Raw genomic sequence first — 23,103 nt, 5'->3', positions numbered from 1 at the left:
ATTACTATTTGGTCTCTAAACAAGCATTAAAAAAAAAGCACTAAGATGATGATAACTAGAAAACGAATAAAGTAGTTTGCCACTGAAGTTGACAGTACCATAAAATAAATTATTGGTTTTAATTAGGCAAATTGAACCTAAAACTCAGCCGCTGGTTCAGATACCCAATGCAAACGTAAAAGAAAGTTGGAAAATTAAAAGCAATATAATAGGGGTGGGTGTCTAGTTTCTCCTCTTAGACTTCATTTGAATTCATGACATAAATTTATATTGATTTTAAGCTTTTACTTAAAAAGTGCTTATTCCATTTGGCTAAATTGTTCAGAAAGTATTCACATACCAATATTTTTTTTTCAAACCAAATACTTTTAAATATAAAAAATGATGTCATTTGTCACTGACTTAAAATGATGTCATTTTGTCACTGAGCTTAAAAGATTATTTGTATAAAAAAAATGTGGTGATTGCCTCCATTGCTCCTCATGCTCGAATTTCAGCATACTTCACTATTTTCGTCTCGCACCTATGAAATACAGCCTGTTTGTAGATAATTGATCTTTATAGTTTGCTTTAGTCAATTATATTTGGTTTGAAGGTAAACAATAAAATCAAATGTAGTTTTTTTTTGGTTTGAACACTAACAAATGAACAAATAGCAAAAAAACTAGTTCGTCTATGAAGTATGTTTTCAGCCATTCTTTTTCCTCTTCTTCTGCTTTCACTTTCGTCAAATTATTGATGTTTGTTAATACAGTAGACCTACCTAGCTAGGAAGACGGGTAAAAATTCAACTTTTCTACTTCTTTAATATGATAAGATTCGAAGCACGTTCTTAGGTTACACTGGGTCTACATGCGTGCGGAAAAAGAAAGCAAAGAATGTAAAAAACTCAATGGGCGAAGATTACCCTCGTTTTGATTTTGAATTTTCTTTTAATTTGCTTCCTGGCTGCAAATTAGCCTCTTATGAAAACAAAAAAAGGAAAAAATAAATGAAAAGAGAAAAATCAAATAGGTGACAAACGAGGATTTTGTTAGCCAGTAGCAAAATATGAAGATGAAAATCAAACCAATATTTCGATAACGACTTGGCTGAGGTCCTTGTCGAAATATTTGCTTGATTTTCATCTTCATATTTTGCTACTGGCTGACAAAACCCTCTTTTTTCACCTATTTGATTTTCTCTTTTCATTTATTATTTCCTTTCTTGTTTTCATACGTCATGCATAGCCAGTATGGTCTCAGAGCGTATTTAAATTAACATCTTGATTTTCTAGGTTTCAAATCGGGTTCAAACTATTTTTTAATTTCTTCGTTTTTTGTTGTATGTCTCTCTTTTGAACTTGTACCGTCGCTAAGGAAATTTTATCACGTTTTTTTTTTGTCAAAATCGTAATATTTTTCCTTCAGAAGTAAGTTTGAAGCTGTTTACAGGGGTTGCTGGAAAATGTTACCACACATATAGGTGTTATTTTAGCAGATTTTTCGAAAAATTGTTTATAATTGGTTATAATATTTATTATTATTTATTTTACTTTATTTATTTTGTATATGTTTAAAATAAATATATATTATTGTTGATTATTTAATTATTAATTGTTTGTTATACTTATAAACAGAATTATTTATCATAAAGACTTTACAGATTTATTTATTATTCCAGAAATTAATTTATCGGAGATGGAAGGGATTAACCAAAACAGCAAACAGAAAAGAATCGATATTATATGGTGATTCTACAAAATACGGGAAAAAAATCGAACAATAAGAAGAAAGTGTGGAAAAAATATAAAATCAAATGAAAAAGTATAAAAAATAATGAGTTTCAGGGGGAGGAGGTGGGCAAGAAACTCCTTTTCCATACTTACTTTCTGGTATAAACTATGTTTCAAATCAACACCAACCAACTAGGACAGAGGGGTTCCTCATGTCTCACTAACTGATTAAGCTTGGGCTACTAATTTACATTTTTTTTTATATATATATATATACATTGTCCTGCCATAAATATTGATACTGGGTATTTAACTAAAAAAAAAAAAAAAAAAAAATTAGAATACTGGTTTTATTTGAATTTTTTTTTTCAAATTTTATTACTGATTTAATGAACTACAAAGTACAGCAAAAAGTATTCAAAATGACCGCCAGTTTCCTGAATACACCGACGAAGTCTTTTAGGCCATTCATCGATCGCTGTACGGCATCATCTTGATAAAAATTGTCCACAGTGTCTACCAGTGCCTGCTTCAATGGGTACAGATTATGGCGACGTCTTGTACAGACTATGCCCTCCAAAACCACAGTTTGTAGTCAAGTGAATTAAGGTCTCGGCTGGCTGACCGCCAATGGTCACTACTAATAAATATTGGTACATGATTTTTAAGCCACGGATGAACAGTTTTGGCCTTATGTGTAGGTTCAGAGTCCTGTGGGAATATCCATGGTCTATTTTAAAACATGATTTTGTTTAGGGGCTAAACTACATATGGTAAAATGTACTGCGGATAATTTCTCGTCGCCGTTTTGACGCCCTTTTCAAAAAATGTAAAGAAGTGACGCCGTCATAAGAAACTCCCCTATTATTAGTAGTGCCCATTGGCCGCCAGCCATCCCAGACGTTAATTCAATTGCCCACAAATTGTGGTCAGTTTTAAAGGGCATGGTCTGTACAAGACGTTACTATAATCTGGATTAGTTGAAGCATTGTAATTAATTAATTAAGCTGTAATTAATCAAATACAGCGATCGATGAATGGGGCCTAACAGACTTCGTTGGTGTATTCAGGCAAATGGCGGCCATTTTGAATAACTTTTTTTGTTATTTTTAGTTCATTATATCAGTAATAAAATATACAAAAAAAAAAAAATTCAAATCAAGCTAGTAGTTTAATTTTTTTTTAGTTAAATACCTTGTATCAATATCTATGGCAGGACTAGGTATAATCGAGACTTTAATGTACTCCAAAGTTTCTCGGTCGTTTCTTCTCCTTTTCTTATTTTTTACGTCTATTTAATTAATATTTTCATGATAGAAAGATCTTTTGTGTAGGAGTCCTTGAAGAAGCCCAGTTCTATGGCATAACCTCCGCTATACCTCAGATTATGAAACTAATATCTGATTACAACCAAAGAGTGTCTTCCAAAATCGAGGAGCCTCTGACAAGGTTAAGCATCATCAAAGCCCTAATCGTGACATCTAGCTGTTCAGAACTTCGTTTTCAAGGAGTTGATTTAACAGATGTCGATCTGAGTCAACTGGAACTACGAAATATTAATTTCAAATATGCCAAAATGAGGCGTTGTAATCTATTTCAGGTATAAGCTCTAGTTCTTACTTTCTTTAAAAATTTATTTTTTATTAGACCTGGATGTCAAAAGGTAGAGCCGTAAACAGGAAGAATTTCGGAATTGGGTTACGAGAGAATTTTTTTTTTGTAAAAGGTATACATGATGTTCTGAAAATCACTCTAACCTTTTTATAAGTAGCATTGAACCTTTGGTCGACCGGGGTGAGCTGAAGCCAGGTAGTCCATTCACTCTGGATACAGACTTGAGTTTTTATTTGTTGACAAGAGTCCATTGTTTGTTTTGCTATCGCTTTGAAACTGCATAAGCCGATATCTGAAGCCACTATAATCAGAAATGTTTGGTTTTGTATTTTCCTCCGGAAAGGATGCATGTTTTAGTTTATTTTTTTATTTTTATTTTGTTACCAAGTGTGACTGCGTTGATCTAGTTGTTTACTTTGAAAAAGATCTAATGTCTTGTAGTTCTAAAATATAAAGTAATCAAATATATCTTTTTTTGTATTCAAAATAGGGCACTAGAACTTTTAATTTCTGTTATAATGAGCTCTCTCACACTATTTTCTAGGACCACTGGGTCGATACGATCACCCCTGGGAATAAAAAAACAACAGCAAACAAATAAACACGCAACCTTGATCTTTTTTCTGGCAAAAAATATAAAATTCCGCATTTTTGCAGATAGGAGCTTGAAATCTCTCCAGTAGAGTTCTCTGATATGCTGAATCTGATGGTGTTATTTTCATCAAGGTTCTAAAAATGGGGTGTTTCCCCCTTTTTTCAAAAATAAGGAAAATTTTTTCAGGCTTGTAACTTTTGATTGGTAAGATGAAACTTATTGAAACTTGTATATTTGAAATCAGCATTAAAATCCAATTCTTTTGATGTATCTATTGGTATCAAAATTTCGTTCTCTAGAGTTACGGTTATTATTGAGCCGGGTCGCTCCTTACCTACGGTTCGTTACCACGAACTGGGTGATAGACTAATGTTGAAATTTATTCTTTAATTTTTGTAAAGACTGCACCCTTTTTAGGGTGTTTAGCTTTTTTCTAGATTATGCAAATGTTTTTGCGATAGTAAGTGCTGATCAGCAAATTTAAAATCAATGAGCTTAGTATATTCAGATTCAGCTTTGTTGAGAATATGTTGATTCTGTTGATGGATTTGGAACATCAGTAGAGATTCCCGGGATCATGTTTTTAACGATTTTAAAAAGAGTTTTCCGGACCAATCTTGTTTTAAGGGAATAGACATACTAATGTACTATTTTATGTCACACTTCATTATTTCTGCAATAAAAGGATAATTGTCTTTCCACTGCGTCTATATTGCAGTCTTAGTCCAAAAGTACTCGTCAGAATACTGTCGGAATAAGATCAAAATCTCCTTTTGCCCTCCCTCGAAATTTATCTGGAGGACATTTTTATACAAAGTTTGAAAATTTGGCTTAAAAATACCCCTTTGAGGCTTCAGACCCCCCCCTTCCATCGACAGCAAGATCCATTGGCTCCCTCCCATGTAGTTCACGGGTAGCTAAACATAAATTAATGAAGCCTCAAATGAATTAGTTGGTTTAAATGAATCTCAGAGATAATTGTGTACTACAGACAATTGCTGTATAACGATTGGTGACAAATGACCATGTTTCATTATGGCCTCTGAAACTGAGAAGCTAAATTTACAACTTTTGATATCTTTGAGTTAATCAGATATCTGAGAATCAAATTATTATTCAGTGAGAATAATTATTGTCCAATAGTTATTCAGTCTCTTGTGGTACTTAAAAAAGGCACGAGAAATCTCAATTTAACTTAAAATAACCCTTCTTTCGACATTCTATGACTACTGTTTCGTCACGATTACTCCTGGGGAAAAAATGGGCATCCGTGACCTTCCTTTACAGTAAAATACGAAATTATGCAGCTCTGGGGTAGGGGTTGGTGACTACTACCTTTAAACGCTGATTATGCATATTCAAAACCAAGACAAAAAGCTGATTTTGATGTATATGTTACCGTGAATGTCCAAAATTGGTGAATATCAACATTCACTGGTGAATTTTTGAAGTATGTTCTTTTCTCCTTGGACATAGTCAGCGTTGCCAGTCAATTTTTGCAGTTTTATGCAAAGTTTGATGGTGATAGGTTAGGTCAGGTTTTTAACCCATTTCTGAGATTTATAACCTATCTTAACCTAACTTTAACTTTTACCTTCAAAGCTTGCATAAGACTGAAAGAGCAGATTCGCGAAGCTGATCGAAACTAAACAAAGAAAAGAGAATTTCGGACATTCATCCGTGAATGTCGACATTAACGAGATTTTGGACTTTCACAGTAACTTGCATATTATTTATCATAGTTTACCATTTTCTGTCGTGGGTTGGTCTTTGCGTATAGTTCATTACCGCTAACTGTTTGATTAGAATTAATTTTTCTTCATGGTTCTAGGCGAACTTAAGCTATTGTTGTTTTGATCGAGCTGATTTGACTGGAGCGCTCCTAGACTCTGCTAATCTAGCTGGTGTGAAAATGCAGCGTTGCATTCTGGAAGGAGCTTCGTTAAAGAGAGCCAATTTCGTTGATCCATTATCAAGCAAGCCTCTTCGAGCCCATCTTGAAGGTAAGCATAATTCCTTGTAGGTATATGCGCATTTTACTGTTGCTCTATATATTTACTAATTTGAGGCGTTCAGTTTTCAAATCCAAATACTCTAGCACGTATGCTAAAATGGAGGAAAATAAGGAAGAAAGTATATTGCTAGTTTTGATTAGAAAGTTAAAATTGCCTGAAAAACTTATAATTTATTTTCAGTGCTCGCTTAATGTGGTCAATCTGGGAATATGGTTTTAAGCGTATTTCTGTTGGATCAGTGAAATTGGCTTCTAAGTGATTGGCCATTCAACGCTCGAAACGTATTTTTTTGCTTTTTTTAGTACTTTGTATGCTCTAGAGAAGATTGTAAGTCAAAAATAAAATGAGTATTTAGAAATTATTGAGAAAACATTAAACTAGACTGTGCTTGGAAATCAATTACTAGTGTCTGTTTAAATTCGTTCAAATTTAAAAAAAACCGCTTTAATTAATTTCAGTGGAACTGTTGTGGAAAGTTATTTCATTTTTTGATTATGTTAGCCAAATATGATCTTCTTGCAGCAAATCAATTTTCTGCATTAAAGTGTAAATCCAGTTAATCATTCAGTGATCTTAAAACATATTTTTTTTTAAAGATGGTGCAGATCATGGTTTAGCCATGTAAAACTAAAGAGCCATATAAATACCTAAAACTGTCGATAATTCCAACTTAGTAGAACCGGTTTTCATTTAGTTTGTGATCTCTATTGATAGAGAATAGTGTCTGACCATGGATGTTAAAATGAGAATTTTGGATTTCCCAAAGACTGAAAAAGAGGTAATTACGTTTTTCCATGAAAAGGGACTGTTGCCCAAAGCGAAACAGTGCGTCAATGGACACAACATGACTTTATACTCTTTCGATAAAAATCTTCGTTGGAGTTGTGCAAGTTGGGCATTTCAGAAACTGTACGGTTTGTGTGTCAATACGTCGTTACCTCAAGGTAGAATGCCATTTGTTACTGCAATAGATTTCATTTATTTGTGGGTTTACGAATCGTCGTCTATGGCTGTTCTTAGTGACACCAGTGCGTTCTGGGCGGCCTGCATTCTATAAGTTTCTTCTATAGTTTCCATAATTTTATTGATGAAGTATTGTATTTTCATCATATTTTGTGATATTTTATTAGGAATGAGTGTCAGAGAAACACACTATAGTTAACTTCTATATACATAGAAGCTATAACAGATAAGTACCACGATTATTATGAATGAATAAAAATCGTGATGAAAAGACGTAATGTAATGAATAGAAATTGAAATGAAAGACTATCGAAATTAAAAGGAAAGAAATGACAACAAATGAAAATCCTTCAAATATTCTAGCGAAATTTGTCCTATACTAAAAACAAAATATATTTTAAACGGTTTTTATTTTAGTATTATTGCGCTAAAACCAAAAATTACTCAAATTTCCTGGAATGTTTCTTTTACAAATGATTATGTTTTAGACAATAAGTCGAGTTTTTTATAAGTTTGATATGCGGTAAATTTTCGTTAATACTTTCTTCTTTTAAATATACTTCTTCCAAATGTATAAAAGCAATTTTTTGATCATTTATTCTTTTAACAGTTCAAATTATTACTCCAACAAACTAAACAGATCGCGTCGCGAATTTTGACATAACCATCGCTTCATGAAAACAAGCATTGACATGTTTGTTTTAAAAGTTCTGTTTATTAATCAATTTTCTATACTGTCAAATCAAATAGAATCAGAAGGAAACCATTGCTAAGAAATAGTGTCCTCTTAAAATAGTAAAATCAAGGAGGCACACTCGTGCCTCTATAAAGAGGCGACACACGACAATGTTAAGCGATCTTCGGTTCCAGTGGTCGCAGACGGATGGGGAGGGATGCATTTCGTAGCCCGAGCTCCAACTAAGAAACCTGCAAAATTTCATCCCCCTCCAACTTTTTCTTCATGGGGAAAATCTGGCCGAAAGTTTCGACCTGTCAACCCAAGCCCCCCTTTAACGTTGTCCGATCGGGCTGAAATTCACAAGTTAAGGTTCCCTAGGGCCCAGGAGCTTATCCGCGAAATTTCAGCTTGATCCGATAACTCCTTCCCTGTTTTCCAGAAACCACGCATAGCCACTTAAAATTCATGTACTTTTTTTTCCTAGACGCCTACAGGTCACATCCGACATCGGATCTGGGTGTACGAAGACTCATTCGATGCGGAATTCTCCGAGTAAGTGCCCATGAAATTTTCGTAGGAAAATCTTAACCCCCCGAAAGTTTCGACCCTCCAACCCCCCCACCCCTTTTAACGTTGTCCGATCGGGCTGAAATTCACAAGTTAAGGTCCCCTACGGCCCAGGAGCTTATCCGCGAAATTTCAGCTTGATCCGATAACTCCTTCCCTGTTTTCCAGAAACCACCCATTAGCTATTTAATTAACGGATTTCTCTCCATAAGAGCCCATGTTAATTTGAAATTTTTAAAAGCTATTGAGAAGTTATATTTACACACATGCAAGTTATTAGCTCAGTTGGTAGAGCGTGAGACTTTTAATCCTCGGGTCAAGGGTTCAAGTCCCTTACGGGCGGTTTTTTTCACAACATCAAAAAAATTTTGATAACACCTGGACAGCTTATCATTTGAGAGATAACAGAATATTAGCTTCTTATGAGCAAAAGAAACATTTCGGTCATTCTATCTATTTTTTTTCTATTTTATACAATGATTTAAAAGCGGGGGGGGGGGGTTTCCTCTCCTAATTCCTGTACGAGCAGTACAGGAATTATTAAATTACATCCACCATGGCTTGTAGAAAAACGTACAGAAATAATATGAAAAAAACTTCGTTTTCTTAAAGAGTTAAAGAGGCTGCGTCCCAAAGTCGAACCTTACAACGTACAGGAATGAGAAGAGGCAGTTGGGGGGCTGCCGCCCCCCAAACCCCCAGCTTTTAAAGACTCTTTTGTACAGGTTTTTTTTGTGGGGGGACTTCATTGTTACTAATTACTAGTTTCGGCGCAATGGTTCTCCTGTCCTCTTGTGTTTAACATTTTTCGAAGTTATTCCATTATTCATTCATTTCAATGTTTTGTTAATTAAAAGAGGACCTTTCCCAAGCCAAGAGCGGGGGGTTAGCAAAAAAACAAAAAACCTGTACAAAAGAGTCTTTAAAAGCTGGGGGTTTGGGGGGCGGCAGCCCCCCAACTGCCTCTTCTAATTCCTGTACGTTTTAAGGTTCGACTTTGGGACGCAGCCTCTTTAACTCTTTAAGAAAACGAAGTTTTTTTTCATATTATCAAGTTTAAAGTCGGAAATGTATTCATTCTAAGAAATATAATGTTTTCTGTGACCTTGGTCAGTATAGTAATTTTTTCCTTTTTCATTGACGTTTTGTCCATCAAAAAACCTACTATTTAAAATACTGACGGAGATATTCATTAACTGTAGAAGGGACTGACGGAAATAGGGGTGACTCAGATGAATTTTACTTACAGCTACAGGAACAAATAGACAGGGTACCTGGCAGAAATATGGTGTTTCCATAAGGAGAGTCTAAGACCCACCTTAGTAGAAATAGAACAGTTCCTAAGAACAGTTCCTAGAAACAGAACAGTATCCTAGCCTAGGTAAATTTGGCGTAGGGAAAGAAAACAGTAATGGTTACAGACTGCTGCAGTTTTGAGGCTTAACAATCTAGTCATAACCAATATATTATTTGGTCATAAAATGACTCGTAATTTAAAAAGGTATTTACATGATGGTAAGACAGCAGACTTTATTGATTATATTATTGTAAATCAAAGACTGGCAGGATCGATACAAGATACTAAGGTGCATAGGAGTGTTGTTATTGATGTCAAAAGTAAAGATCACCATCTAGTAGTGTCAAGGGTTAATTTAAAGCAGAAATTTAGGAAGGGTAACTATTTTCCGGAAAGATTCGACATTGGTAGACTTCAGGATGAGTATTTGAGAGAAACTTTACAAGAACAGTTGAATGCCAAACTGGAAAGCTTAAAATTTGACAATGTAGAAGATGGATGGAATAATTTTAGGAGAATATTTTGTAAATTTGCTGATGGTGAAAGCTAGGAATGCAGCTACTTAAATTAGTGAAATATGAACTAAGGTGTTGCGAAGTGGAGGCCATGGATAAAATTGTTGAAGATTTGGAAGATGCAGTCAGATGGCATAATAGTAAAATTTTGCACTGGTATGTTAATAAATTGAGAAGGACTTGTCCCTGTTAAAAATAGGAACGGGGCCATATTCAGTCATAAGGAAAAGGCTAAAGAGAAATGGGCGGAATATTTTGAGAATGTTCCAATCCGTGATAGAGTTATAGGAAGATATTGAAAGGGATTAAAAAGTTTTTGACACTTCGTATGTGAAGATTTATTTTGTATGGAAGAACTAGTGACAGTGCTAAAAGGATAAAAAATAATAAGGCCCCAGGTACGGATAGTTTGTTAAATGAGTCTTTTTAAACATGGCTGTTATGAGGTTAGAAATAATTTATTGAAGATTATGAATATGATTTTTGAGAAAGGCGAAGTATCTAGCGATTTTTAGGAAAACTCTAATTAACCCCTCTATAAAAAGGTGATAAGAATGAATGTTGTAATTACAGAGGCATTAGCCTGGTTTCTGTAGGTAGCAAATACTCTAAATACTCTGTAGCAAATGCTCTATAGGTAGCAACTTCTGAATAAGTATGATCATACTTCTCAGGCTTGGAGATACTGTAGATAAAGTTATAAGAGAAGAACGGTGTGGTTTTAGGAAGGGTAGAGGATGTGTCGACCAAATTTTCATTATTAGATTAATAATTGAGAAGTGTAAGAATCATTGAAAACCTTTTGTCTTCAATTTTATAGATTATGAGGAAGCGTTTGATTCAGTTGATAGAATAGCTTTAAATAAGGTCTTACTTATACGATGTACCAGACATATTAAAGGGATGAGTGCTATATACAAGAATACCAGTGCTGCGGTTAAGGTAGAAAATAAGGTTAGTGGCTGGTTTTGTATTAAATCAGGAGTTAAGCAGGGTTGTGTTCCATCCGCATTTATATGTATCATTTGATGGGCTTTGTCTTAAGGAGCACAGGAAAAGTAATGGGAGATTACAGAATCAAATGGGAAGTAAAGGTCTCCTAGACTTAGATTATGCTGGTGATTTAAGCATCCAAGACGAAAAAGTTAACAAAAATGAATGCATTTTTAGAGGTTATTGTGAGTTCAGGATGCAAGAATAGGTTTGAAAATTTATTTTATGAAGACTAGGTCACTAAGGCTAGGAATAATTAAAGATAAAAAGGTGATGTTATGTAACGAGAATATCGGGTAAGTGGACAGCTTCACTTACCTTGGTAGTAATATTAGTAAAGACGGAGGGTGCAGTGAAGATGTTAAAAGCAGAATAGCCGAGGCCCAGGGTGTTTTTTTACAGTCGAAAAAAGTTTGGAGGAATTGGAAGTCTGCGAAACGAAATTAGAATATTGGAAGCGACAGTGATGACAGTTGTCAAGTATGGTTCCGAAGCGTGGGTGCTCTGAAAAGCGGAGGAAAATTCGCTAGATCTTTTCCAGAAAAATTGCCAACGGATTGTTTTGGGTACCCAACTGACTGACAGTATCTCCAACAGTTGGTTGTGCGAAAAGTGTGGTTCAATCCTTCTTTCTAGGGCTGTAATGAGAGAAAGGTTGAGATGGCTTGGGCATGTTATGCGGATGAGGTATGACAAAAGGCCAAAGATTGTTTCTGTCGGCCAACCGTCTAGGGCCAAACGAAAAAAAGGTCGTCTTTTGTTGGGGTGGGAGGATATCATAAGGGAGGATTTAAGGGGAATATGGAAGTCCTGGGAGGGTTTAAAGAGGAATGCATTGAATATATTGGAATTGAGGAGGAGCGTGCGTAGCTATGTTCAGGCCTCAGACGGCTTAGTGCTCCACTGTGTCGTTAGTAGTTGTAGTCTTATTCAAATTGCGATTTGTTTTCATTAAAGCATAAATGAGCCTCTAACCTTTGGAGAGCTTAAGTGGGTGGTGTTCCCTTATTTTTTGTGGTAGCTCTAATTTGTCAACTTTTAGTAGCACTTTGAGTCTCTTTGTCGCCATTGTTGTTTTGATGCTATGACAAATAAAAACCCAGCTTGGCGAAATACAAACCGTCTCAGTGGCAAGTGAGGCAAAAATGGCTAGTGACATCCTAGTCTTTATAAGGATGTTTTTTGTTTTTGAAAAACAAACAAAAACACAAATGGACGTGGCTTGTCAGTTTAATTGACATATACTAATATTTATTCCTTAAAGTTTTGATAATTTTCTATTGATGAAAGTAAAAAAAAATATATGAAAACACATAAAACGTATTTTGTTTTCAGTAAAGCGCGAATTATGCTGTGGACTTGAGAAGGCATGGGGATTACCGGCCTTACTCATGTTATTTTTTGCTCGTTTTGAGTTTGACTCGACTATTCACTTCTGTTAGTTTTGAGTTCCATTTACTTATTGATAGTGATTTGTGCTACTCTTACGCTTGGAAGATTGTTTGACCCTATTTCTGCTCGTTTTCGGCTTAATGGAGCTCTTTACTTTTCTTTGAAAAAGTTTTTCTATGGAAAAAAGCTTTTAAAATTAATTTCTTTTAATTTTTTATTGGCATAGTTTTTTTTCATATTTTAATTGTTTACATCTTTCCGTTTTTTTTTGTAAGAATCCATAGTTTGGGTTGCTAATTGTATTTTGGAGATAGTTTTTCAATAAGGGTGTCTTATTGGCAACCATAAACACAGTGCCTTTTAATTTAGTTTTAGACCAACATTTAATTTTAAGGTGTAATTGCAATTGCATAATTGTGGGAGATGGACATTTCCAATATCCCTAAAGACATAGTTGCTGGAACGTCCTACTATGCTGAACAAAATGGCTTTATCAAAATCTTCACAGGTTGCGTTTGGAAAATGAATGGGCTTGAGAGAAGGATTGCTTGCCCTTCAATCTCTTTTCAAGCAGTTCGTGGTAACGAACTGTAGTAACGAGCGACTCGGCTCAATAGTAACCGAAACTGTAAAAAATGAAAGTTTGATACCAATAGTTACATCAAAAGAATCGCATTTTAATGCTGATTATAAATATGAAAGTTTCATCAAGTTTAGTCTTACCCATCAAACGTTACGGGCCTGAGAATATTTGCCTTATTTTAGACAATGGGAGGAAACACCCTCTAAAAGTCATAGAATCTTAACGAAAATCACACCATCGCATTCAGCGTATCAGAGAACCCCTCTGTAGAAGTTTCAAGCTCCTATCTATAAAAATGTGGATATTCGTATTTTTTGCCACAAGACCGATCACGGGTGCGCGTTTATTTGTTTTTTATTCTTTTTCCCAGGGATGATCGTATCGACCCAGTGGTCCCAGAATGTTCCAAGAGGGCTCATTCTAACGGGAATTAAACGTTTTAGTGCCCTTTTTAAGTGACCAAAAAAATTGGAGGGCACCTAGGCCCCCTCCCACGCTCATTGTTTCCCCAAAGTCACCGGATCAAAATTCTGAGATAGCCATCTTATTCACCATAATCAGAAAAGCTAATAACTATGTCTTTGGGGACGACTTACTCCCCCACAGTCCCCGTGGGAGGGACTGCAAGTTCTGGAAAACGTTCCACACTCCGTGGAAAACGTCCCGTGGGACGTTTTCAGGGGGATTTTTTGGTTTCGGGGGGGGGGGGGGTTGGAGAAGTTAAAGGGGGTTACGTGGAAGGATCTTTTCATGGAGGAGTTTGCCATGGAGGAAGTGAATTTCAATGAAGGGGGCGCATGATTTTCTGGCATTATTTAAAAAACAATGAAAAAATAAATATGAAAAGTTTTTTTCAACTGAAAGTAAGGAGCAGCATCAAAACTTAAAACGAACAGAAATAATATCGCCTATGAGGGGTTCACCTCCTCGTAATACCTCGCTCTTTACGCTAAAGTATTTTTTAGCGATTTCAACTATTTATTCTACGGCCTTCGTGATTTAGGGGTTATTCTTAAAGAATTGGGACAAAATTTAAGCTTTAGTGTAAAGAGCGAGGTATTGAAGAGGCGGTGAACCCTCTCATATACGAATATAGAAGTTCCATACGTAAGTTAATTCGTAAGTTACGTATATTTTTTACTAATGAAAACGTTCGTAAAAAATTAAAACTTCTAGTTGCCTTTTTAAGTAATCACAAAATTTGAGGGTAACTAGGCCTCCTCCCCCGATCCTATTTCTCAAAATCTTCCGATCAAAACTATGAGAAAGCCATTTAGCCAAAAAATTAATATGCAAATTTCGTTTTAATCAGCGGAGAGCAAAATCAAAACATGCATTAATTCAAAAAGTTAAGAAATTAAATATAAAAAAACAAGTTTTTTTTAACTGAAAGTAAGGAGCGAAATTAAAACTTAAAACGAACAGAAATTACTCCGTATATGAAAAGGGCTTTTACTCCTCAACGCCCCGCTCTTTACGCTGAAGTTTTTACTGTTTTAAAAGTAAAGTTAAGAGAAAGAGTCAAACTTTAGCTTGAAGAGCGGGGTGTTGAGGAAAAAAAGCCCCTTTCCTATACGGAGTAATTTCTGTTCGTTTTAAGTTTGAATTTCGATCCTTACTTTCAGTTAAAAAAAACTTGTTTTTTTTATTTAATTGCTCTTAAAAAGGGCACCATCTCTTTAAATTTTGAATCGAATTAGTTCCTTCTTTTGAAAACCTGCATGCATACATTTTTTTTCGTTTAATTGTAACTCCTGCTAAATATCCCCTAAAAGCTTCACCTTAATACCCTTAGCGTAATTAGCTATAGTAACTATAGTGGTATTAAAAGTATACACATAGTGCGTTCTGGCTAGTTCAAAATCCCTGGTCTAACTGAATAATATAAGTTATTTCGCAGAAATAATGCCCCCCATAACTTTTGAAGCTTAAAAAGAACTAGAAATTCCAATTTTAAACCAAGTAAGCCCTTTCTGAAGTTAAACAACGCATCCCCTCCATAAGAAACCTTAAATGCCCTGCGGCATAACTTACTACTGTCGCTCCCAGTCTCTGGTGGTTTGTATCAATTCCAAAAGCATTGTTATGTGATTTTTGGAACAATATGAATGAATGACTGTCTCAAATTTTTTTAATTGATGTATGTCGGGACGTTCTCAAAATTGTTTATTTTATGCATAACTTACAACCCTTGCCCTGAGAGCTGTGCGAGCGGGGGTGTCTTCCTCAAGAACATAATGTACGGACCCTTCAACTGCAATGAACAAAATTGCTATCTCCGAATTTTGATTGAATGTCGTTGGGGAATGAGCATGGGGCTTTATAACTTCCAATTTTAAATCAAATGAGCCCCATCTGAAGTTTATACGGCTACCCATTCCATAAAAACCTTATATACCCCCATGACTTATACGACTTATAGCTCTATCTTCAGGTCACTGGGGGGGTGTCAACTCTAGAGGCATTGTTATGTGTTCCTTGGACTATTTTGAGCAAAATTGCTATCTCACAATTTTAATAAGATTTAATAAGATTCGTTTGGTAAAGAGTGGTAGTTGGGGGAAGAAGGGGGGGCTTGCTGCGCTCCATCACGTTTGGCTCTTAAAAGGGAACTAGAGCTTCCAACTTCCAGCCAAATGAGCCTCCTCCAAAGTTTGTGCAACCATCCCTTCATAATTACCTAAAATATCCCAAGGCACAACTTAAAACCCTTGTCCCCAGGCTCTGGGGGTTTGCTTCAAACCCAAAAGCCGTGTTATATTATATCTAAACTATTTTGAATAAAATGGCTATCTCAAAATTTCTGTTAGACGCATTTCGGGACAATACGACGTGTTTGTGTGTGTGGGGGGAGCTAACCTCCGTGCACTTTGGCTCTAAATAGGAGCACTAGAGCTCATGATTACATGTGTGACCTCGATCTCTATAAAAATCTTTATATGCCCCTAGACCATAACTTACAACCCTTGCCCCGAGGAATGGAGGGGGGGCGGCTTTCATATTCAGAGATATAATTTCCGGACCTTTCAACTACGTTGAACAAAATGGCTATATCAAAATTTTGATTGAAAGTGTTCGGGAAAATGATGGGCGTGGGGGGGGGGTTATTTGCCCTCCGATCACTTTCGACTAATAAAAAGTGCGCTAATCCTCTCAATTTCCAATCTAATGAGCCTTTTTGAAGTTTCTTTGACAACGCTTTCTATAAAAATCTTATATACCCCAAGGGTATAACCTACAACCTTTGTCCTGAGGACTGTGGGGGATGTAATCTTCAAAGACATAAGTTCCAGGACTTTCAACTGCGTTGAACAAAATGGCTATACCAAAATTTTTGATCAGAAGTGTTTGGAGAAATGATGGGCGGGGGCCTATTGTTTCGCCCTCCTATCACTTTCAACTATTAAAAAGGTGATTAGCCCTCTCAATTTCAAATCGAATGAGCTGGGGCATAACTTTGAAATTTTGCCCTGAGGGCTCTGGGGGGATGTCATCCTCAAAGACATAATTTACGGACCTTTCAACTACGTTGAACAAAATGGCTATCCCAAAATTTTGATTGGATGTGCCTGAGGAAATGTTGGGCGTGGGGGGGTAGTTGCTCTGCAATCATCTTTGACTACTGAAAAGAGCACTAGATCTTTCAATTTCTAATAGAATGAGCTTTTTTTAAGCTTCTATGACAAATCCTTCCATACGAAGTGCCCTGGTCTAAGACAGAAAAAAAAAAAAAAATAAATGTGCCAACATCTTTCTTTACTTAAGCAATTCTATTGCGCTGCCTATTGTTTTTGCTCGTTTTGTATTTCATTTATGTTTGATTTCATTTAGTATTTATTGCGGTAATTTTACGATTGAAGGAATATTTTGACTTTAATTTTGCTCATTCTTGGCTTAATGGAGCTCTTTATTCTTCTTTGAAAAACGTGTCGTATGGAAAATATTTTTTAAACTAATTTTTGTCCGTTTTATATTCACAGTCTTCTTCATGAAAAAAATAATATTGTATATATTTTCATTTTTTCCTATAAGAATCCATAATATGGGTTGCTATTTGTATGTTGGAGAAACTTCTTCAACTTTTTTTTGTCCTGACACAAATAGTATATTTTAATTTAACCTTATTGCTTCTGAAATTGACCTGACAAATAAAACTTATTATCATTCCCAAAAGATTGTTTTTATTCTCTTTGAAAACAGGGATACGCTTACACTTTTTTATTTATTTAAATTGTAAGAGCAGAAATGGTAACAGTAGTATCCTCAAAAATTTCAACTTAATACTTAAAGTCGTTCTCGATCTAAGGTGTCCTATTGGCAACCATAAACACAATGCTTTTAAATTTGTTTTAAAACAAAATTTAGTTTTGAAGTATAATGGATCAATTGCATAATTATGAGTGGTTGACATGCCTAATATCCCTAAAAACATAGTCTCTGGACCATTCTACTATGCTGAACAAAAAGGCTATCTCAAAGTTTTGACTGGATGTGTTTGGAAAATGAATGGGCTTGAGAGAAGGGCTGCTTACCCTCCAATCTTTTGTTACTCTCAAAAAGGGTACCAGACACTCGTGGTTTAATTGGAGTGCAAGGGGGAGGACTTCCCCCTTCATATATCTAGTAGAAACATTTTAAACGATTAAAAACAAAGTGAAAACATTTGAAATGTATTTAGTTTTCAGTAAAGTAGAAATTATGTTCTCGTCTTTTGAAGGGGTGGGGGTTGTCAACCCTGGGGGTTGTTAATTTTGCTCGTTTTAAGTTTTACTCGGTTATTTATCGTATGATTTAAATAAACCAAATACGTTTAAAATGTTTTAAGTTTTTTAGCTTTAATAAATAACAAACTATTAAAACTTTAAGAAATATCAATATATGTTTACTAAACTGAAAAATTCACAGCCAGTTTTGTCAGTAAAGTGCAAATTATATTCTAGCCTTGAGAAGGTATGGGTATTGTCAAAAACATAATTTACAGAACTTTCAACTACGCTGAAGAAAATGGTTATCTCGAAATTTTGAGTAGATGTGTTTTAGGAATTTATATCCTTGGAGGGGGGGGGGGGGTGGTGGTGGTGGCTTGTTTCCCTCAAATAACTTTTGACTAATAAAAAGGGCACTAGCCCTTTCAATTTCCAATCAGGTGAGTCTATTTTGAAGTTTTTCCTCCGATCGCTCTGAATCTGAAAAAGGAACTAGAACTTCAGATTACCAATCAAATGAACCCCTCCCAGAGTTTATACGATCACTCTTTCTATAAATATATTATATGCCCCCAGGGCATAACTTACAACCTTAACCTGAGGGCTTAGGGGGGGGGTATGTCATCCTCAAACACATAGTTTCCAGATATTTCAATAACGTTGAACAAAATGGCTATCTCAAAATTTTAATTGGATGTGTTTGGGTATATGGTGGGCTTCGGGGGGGGGGGGGGTATTTAGTTGCCCTCCGATCACTTTCGACTATTGAAAGGGCACTGGTCCTTCAATTTTCAATCGAATGAGCTGTTTTCGAAGTTTCTACGACAACAAATGGTCATGTCAAAATTTCTATCAGATGCACTTAGGCAAAATGTGAGGTGTGGGGGGACGAGGATATCCACCCTCCGATCACTTCAGAGCCATCTCCGAAGTTTATACCATCACCTTTTCTCTATATAACCTATATGCCACCAGAGCATAACTTACAATTTCCAAACCTTTCGATTACGTTGAACAAAATGGCTCTTTCAAAATTTCGATTAGATTTGTTTTGGCAAATGGTGGGAGTGAAAAGGCGGTTAGTTGCCCTTCAATTACTTTTGACTATTAAAAAGGGCCCTGACCCTTTCAGTTTCCAATCGAATGAGCTGCTTTCAAAGTTTCTACGACAACAAATGGCCATTTCGAAATTTCCGTCAGATGTATTTCGGGAAAATACGAGCTATGGTGAGGGGAAGGTATCCATCCTCCGATCACTCTGAATCTTAAAAAGGACACTAGAACTTATGATTACCAATCCAATGACCACCTCTGAGTTGTATACCATCACCCTTTCTGTGTGAACCTTATATGCTCCCAGGGCATAACTTACAACCCTTACCCCCTGGGCTGTTGGGGGGTGGGCTGTCATTCTCAAATACATAATTTTGGACCTCTCAACTAAATAAATCATATATTGTGCCCACCTTGCTCTTTACTTAGGCAGCGCGGTTGTGCTGCTTATGATTTCATTTTACTTATAATATGCTGAAAAAGCTTTCCCCCTGTACTAAGTCAAATATACTTGTGAACTCTGTTTTTTTTTCAAAGCTAAGAATCAACTCAGCCACCTAATTCAGAATGTCATTTTGACCCTGATATAAAACCTACTACGTGACTTGTTTTGATGGCTACATCTGAGGAAATGTTTTAGGTTTTGGATACTTCTTGTTCTAATTTTTATTTTTCTATAAGAGGCTCTAGATCGTGCTCAGTCACCTTTCAGCTTCAAGTGCGTAACAACTAAACCACTAACCTAGCTGAGCTTCTCATTTCTCATCAGATTCGCATCCGGGTCCTTCATTTAAGATTAGGAAGCGTCCCAAGTTCCTCTGTTCGATGTATTTTCTAATTTTCTACACGAGTCTGAAACTGAAAGGATTTTGATTTCCTTTCGTCAGTAGAAAATAAATTTTATTCATTTCCGTTCAACCTTGTAATTATCTCCATGGAAATTTTGATGATCCAAAGCCTCTTCGTGCGTATACACTTACTCATCTTAAACGAGGAAAATTATTAGGATTAGATACGATGCCCGTGGCCATTGACCTTGTATCACTAGACTCAAAACGCGGGTGAATTAACATTAGGAAAAGTCGAGACAAGTTAGGTCTTCCGTAGATGGCAAGTACAGTAAAGAAAACTTTGAATGTGATTTGGTAGACAAAAAACAGTAAAAATGTTTGATATTGATTCAAATATGAATGAATGAAAGGTTGGAATGAAAATATGATTAAAGCTATTTCTTCAGTTGAGCGTCAGAGCTAATAAGAATTATTTTACAGATATTCTTTACTTCAACCCTGGTTCATTTTACTTGACAGACATAGTTGGATTAAAAAAAAAGTAAAGAAAAAACATGTGTAGTTTTCGAAATATTACTAATTTGTGTGTCCAGGTTATAAAAATCTAATAATAAAAAGGGCCAACGTGTTAAAATTGTTTTACAGATATTTTTCTCTTCAGCCCTGGTTTCTTTCATATGAAGGATATAAATCGATTATTTTTTTGCAAGAAAAATGTTTATTTTTCAGAATATTACGAATTTGTATGTACGGATTAGAGAAATCTCATAACAAAAATATATATAAGGCCAAAGTATCAATTACAACTTTGGAACAATTTTCTTTGTTCAGTAACAGGCAAACCTCCAGTAACATAAAGAAAATTTGGACTGTTGTTGCTTTAAAGTTTTCTTTAGATCGTCTTGAAAACCATTTCAGTGGAAGATTAAATCGTTTTTGGCGAAAAACTTTTTTTTTAGATTCCGGTAAGGAGAAAGATTTAAGAAACAGACCGTAAATTCAAACATTTTTATCTTTGCATCCTTCGAAATTAAAAAAAAATCTTAAATTGTATTATTTATCAGAAAACTATTATCGTTCCGTTGTATTTTGCTTGTATTGTTATCAGTAATATTTCTGCTGGGCCTATACTATCATGTTTTTTTTCAAGCCATTGGGTATATATAGATGTCACTTTTTCACAGAGGTGCTCGAAATCATTTAGCAAAAATGTCGATTGTTGAAAAAAAAAATTGTCTGGCTATAGTTTTTAATTCAGACGACTTATGCCATACATACTGCTAAAAAAGAAGAAAATATTCCGTCTTTAAGGCAAATTTTTTGTCTCTTCTAGTTTTTGCAATACAGTTTTTGAAAAACCTTTTCCTGTTTTGTGCCATCTGAGTACTCGGGATTTTTGGTAACTCTTATTAACAGATCTGCCCGCCAGAGGCAATATTCTCTGACAGAAATACGAATATGCAGATAGATTGGATCGATCTTTCTCCTTATGCAAGAAACATTCAATGGAGGGAAGTCTGAAAAGACCCACAAAATTGTTGCAGATGATGAAACGTGGGTCTTCCACTATGACCGAAATCCTGAAGAAAAGACTGTCCCCTGTGGGATGCTTTCCAGGGGAGAAAACAACTCAGGGTAGTTCTCACTTCTGTGACCTTGAAAACACGTCATACAGTCAATTTGGATAGTACATGAATTATTTTCTTCCTAAAGTTCTTGCCACAATAAGATCATAGTATTCGAAGTCCAAAAGCGGGCATCTTTTGCTAAATCTTGACAATCTATCTGCGCACACGGCTACCAGAATACGATATCTTTGAAGAAGAAAAGAGTGTGAATTTTACCCCTCCTCCTAATCATCTGATCTGTCCCCATGTGATTTCTTTGTGCCCGTGAGACCAAGAAAAAACCTCATAGGTAGGGGGTTTTCATAAGATGAAGAGGTAATTTCAGTATAAAATAGTATACTAAGTGGTAACCAAAAGAAGCTTGTATTGAGACATTTTTTAAGTAACTTCAGAGAGTGGAAAGGCAATAGGAGAACGCGGAATCAAATGGGACGAAAAACGTTCCTGGACTTATGGATTATGCCGATAATTTAAGCATCCTAGATGAAAGTGTGAGCAAAATGATGAACTTTTAGAGGTTTTGCGAGTTCAGGGTGCTAGGTTTGAAAATTGATGTTAAGAAGATTAAGTCGCTAAGGCTAGGAATAGGCAGAGGCGCCATTTGGGGTGGGGGCAGGGGTGGGCAAATGCCCACTCCAGATTTTCCAGGGGGCCCAAGATTCCACCAAAAAGGGTCCTTTGCCGGCCAAAATAATACCACTATTTGCTATTAACCATTGTAAACTTTGAAAGCAGGTTAGATACATAATCTAATTCTCAAGTTCTGTCAAATACCCGTTTCCTAGATGATTATATTAATATTATAAATTCTGAATATTTGCAGTAATTCCTCTAAGTTGATAGACTAAAATAGGTCAGTTCCTGGCCTATCATTCCTTGATGGAATAGTTCCTTGTTATCTTCCAATTGCACTACATAGAAGCAATTACGCGAATGACGAAATCGCTGTTTCAGCAACTCCATGCCGTCGCCGTCGACTTGGTTATTTCTCGATCGTGCACCCTGATTCAGGCCACAAGAAGCAAACTTACCGACTTGCGTTCAGATGCTTCATTTGTATCGCTTTTCAAGAAGGCTAAAGAGTTTGCAACAGAACTCGAAATTGAAGTACCTGCTGTGAATGGACCCGCGACTAGACCCTCCTCTGTTGGTCAGAAAGGACGACCTTGAAGAATTCAAAAGATCACCAAGCATCAGAAACAGTGTGTGACAACTTTGACGCTAGGAAAGAATTTCATCGAATCTGGAAATCGGACTACTACTTTGGGGGATGAAATGAAGCAAGAATACTTCAAAATTTTTGACCGTCTACTAGCCGAATTTAACAGAAGGTTCACAGATAACTTGCCAGTGCTGAGTACGCTCGAAGCCTTGGATCCAAGCTCAACCAAGTTTATGGACACAGAGCTGCTCAAGCTTTTCTCTTCTCTTTACGGCGAGCTGGATATCGACAGCATTCTTCTCGAATCTCAAGCTGGTATTGCCAAGCGTTTCTTGCTCAATGAGGAGAAAAAGCCGGAAAACTTCCTAGACATTGTCGACCATCTTCAGGCATTACCAGTGGCTTACTCAGAAGTAATTAAAGTACTTCGTATTGCTGCCACACTTCCTGAGACAACAGCGAGCAATGAGCGTTTGTTTTCTAGCCTAGAAATAGTGAAAAACTACCTGCGGTCTACAACAGGAGATGATCGTCTCAGTCGCCTTTTTTTGATATTTGCAGAGAAGGATTTAGTAAAAATATTGGACTACAACCAGCTTGTTGACGATTTTGCAAAGATGAAAGCTCGGCGGTTCCCCTTGTTACCTTGAATGTTGTTGTATTTTTTTTCTTGTTATGTTTTTCCTTTTTGTAAATATATTTTATCTGGAAGATTTCTGCTGAAGGGACACTGAGATTTTGGTTACAACCCTCAGAATAACAATGAAGGTTACTTTCACCAACGTATTGTTTACTTAAATAAGAAAGTTTCTCGCTGAGGAATGCCAGCCTGTAGT

The 23,103-nt window shown here is 35.9% G+C and overlaps 1 protein-coding gene across 2 annotated transcripts in view; it reads left to right on the top strand.

Moving 5' to 3' along the window:
- Window positions 1-23,103, top strand: part of LOC136025208 (BTB/POZ domain-containing protein KCTD9-like) — a 55,015-nt gene that overhangs the window by 13,492 nt on the left and 18,420 nt on the right. For both annotated transcript variants that reach the window (XM_065701014.1, XM_065701015.1), the window contains 2 exons: window positions 3,049-3,314; window positions 5,755-5,926. In XM_065701014.1, coding sequence (XP_065557086.1) covers window positions 3,049-3,314; window positions 5,755-5,926 — 438 coding nt within the window. The remainder of the gene's footprint in view (window positions 1-3,048; window positions 3,315-5,754; window positions 5,927-23,103) is intronic.

Source organism: Artemia franciscana, chromosome 3 (genome assembly GCF_032884065.1).
Source record: "Artemia franciscana chromosome 3, ASM3288406v1, whole genome shotgun sequence".
Lineage (NCBI taxonomy): Eukaryota > Metazoa > Arthropoda > Branchiopoda > Anostraca > Artemiidae > Artemia > Artemia franciscana.
The sequence above is the reverse complement of the archived record's forward strand: the minus strand, read 5'-3'. Positions and strand labels throughout refer to the sequence as shown.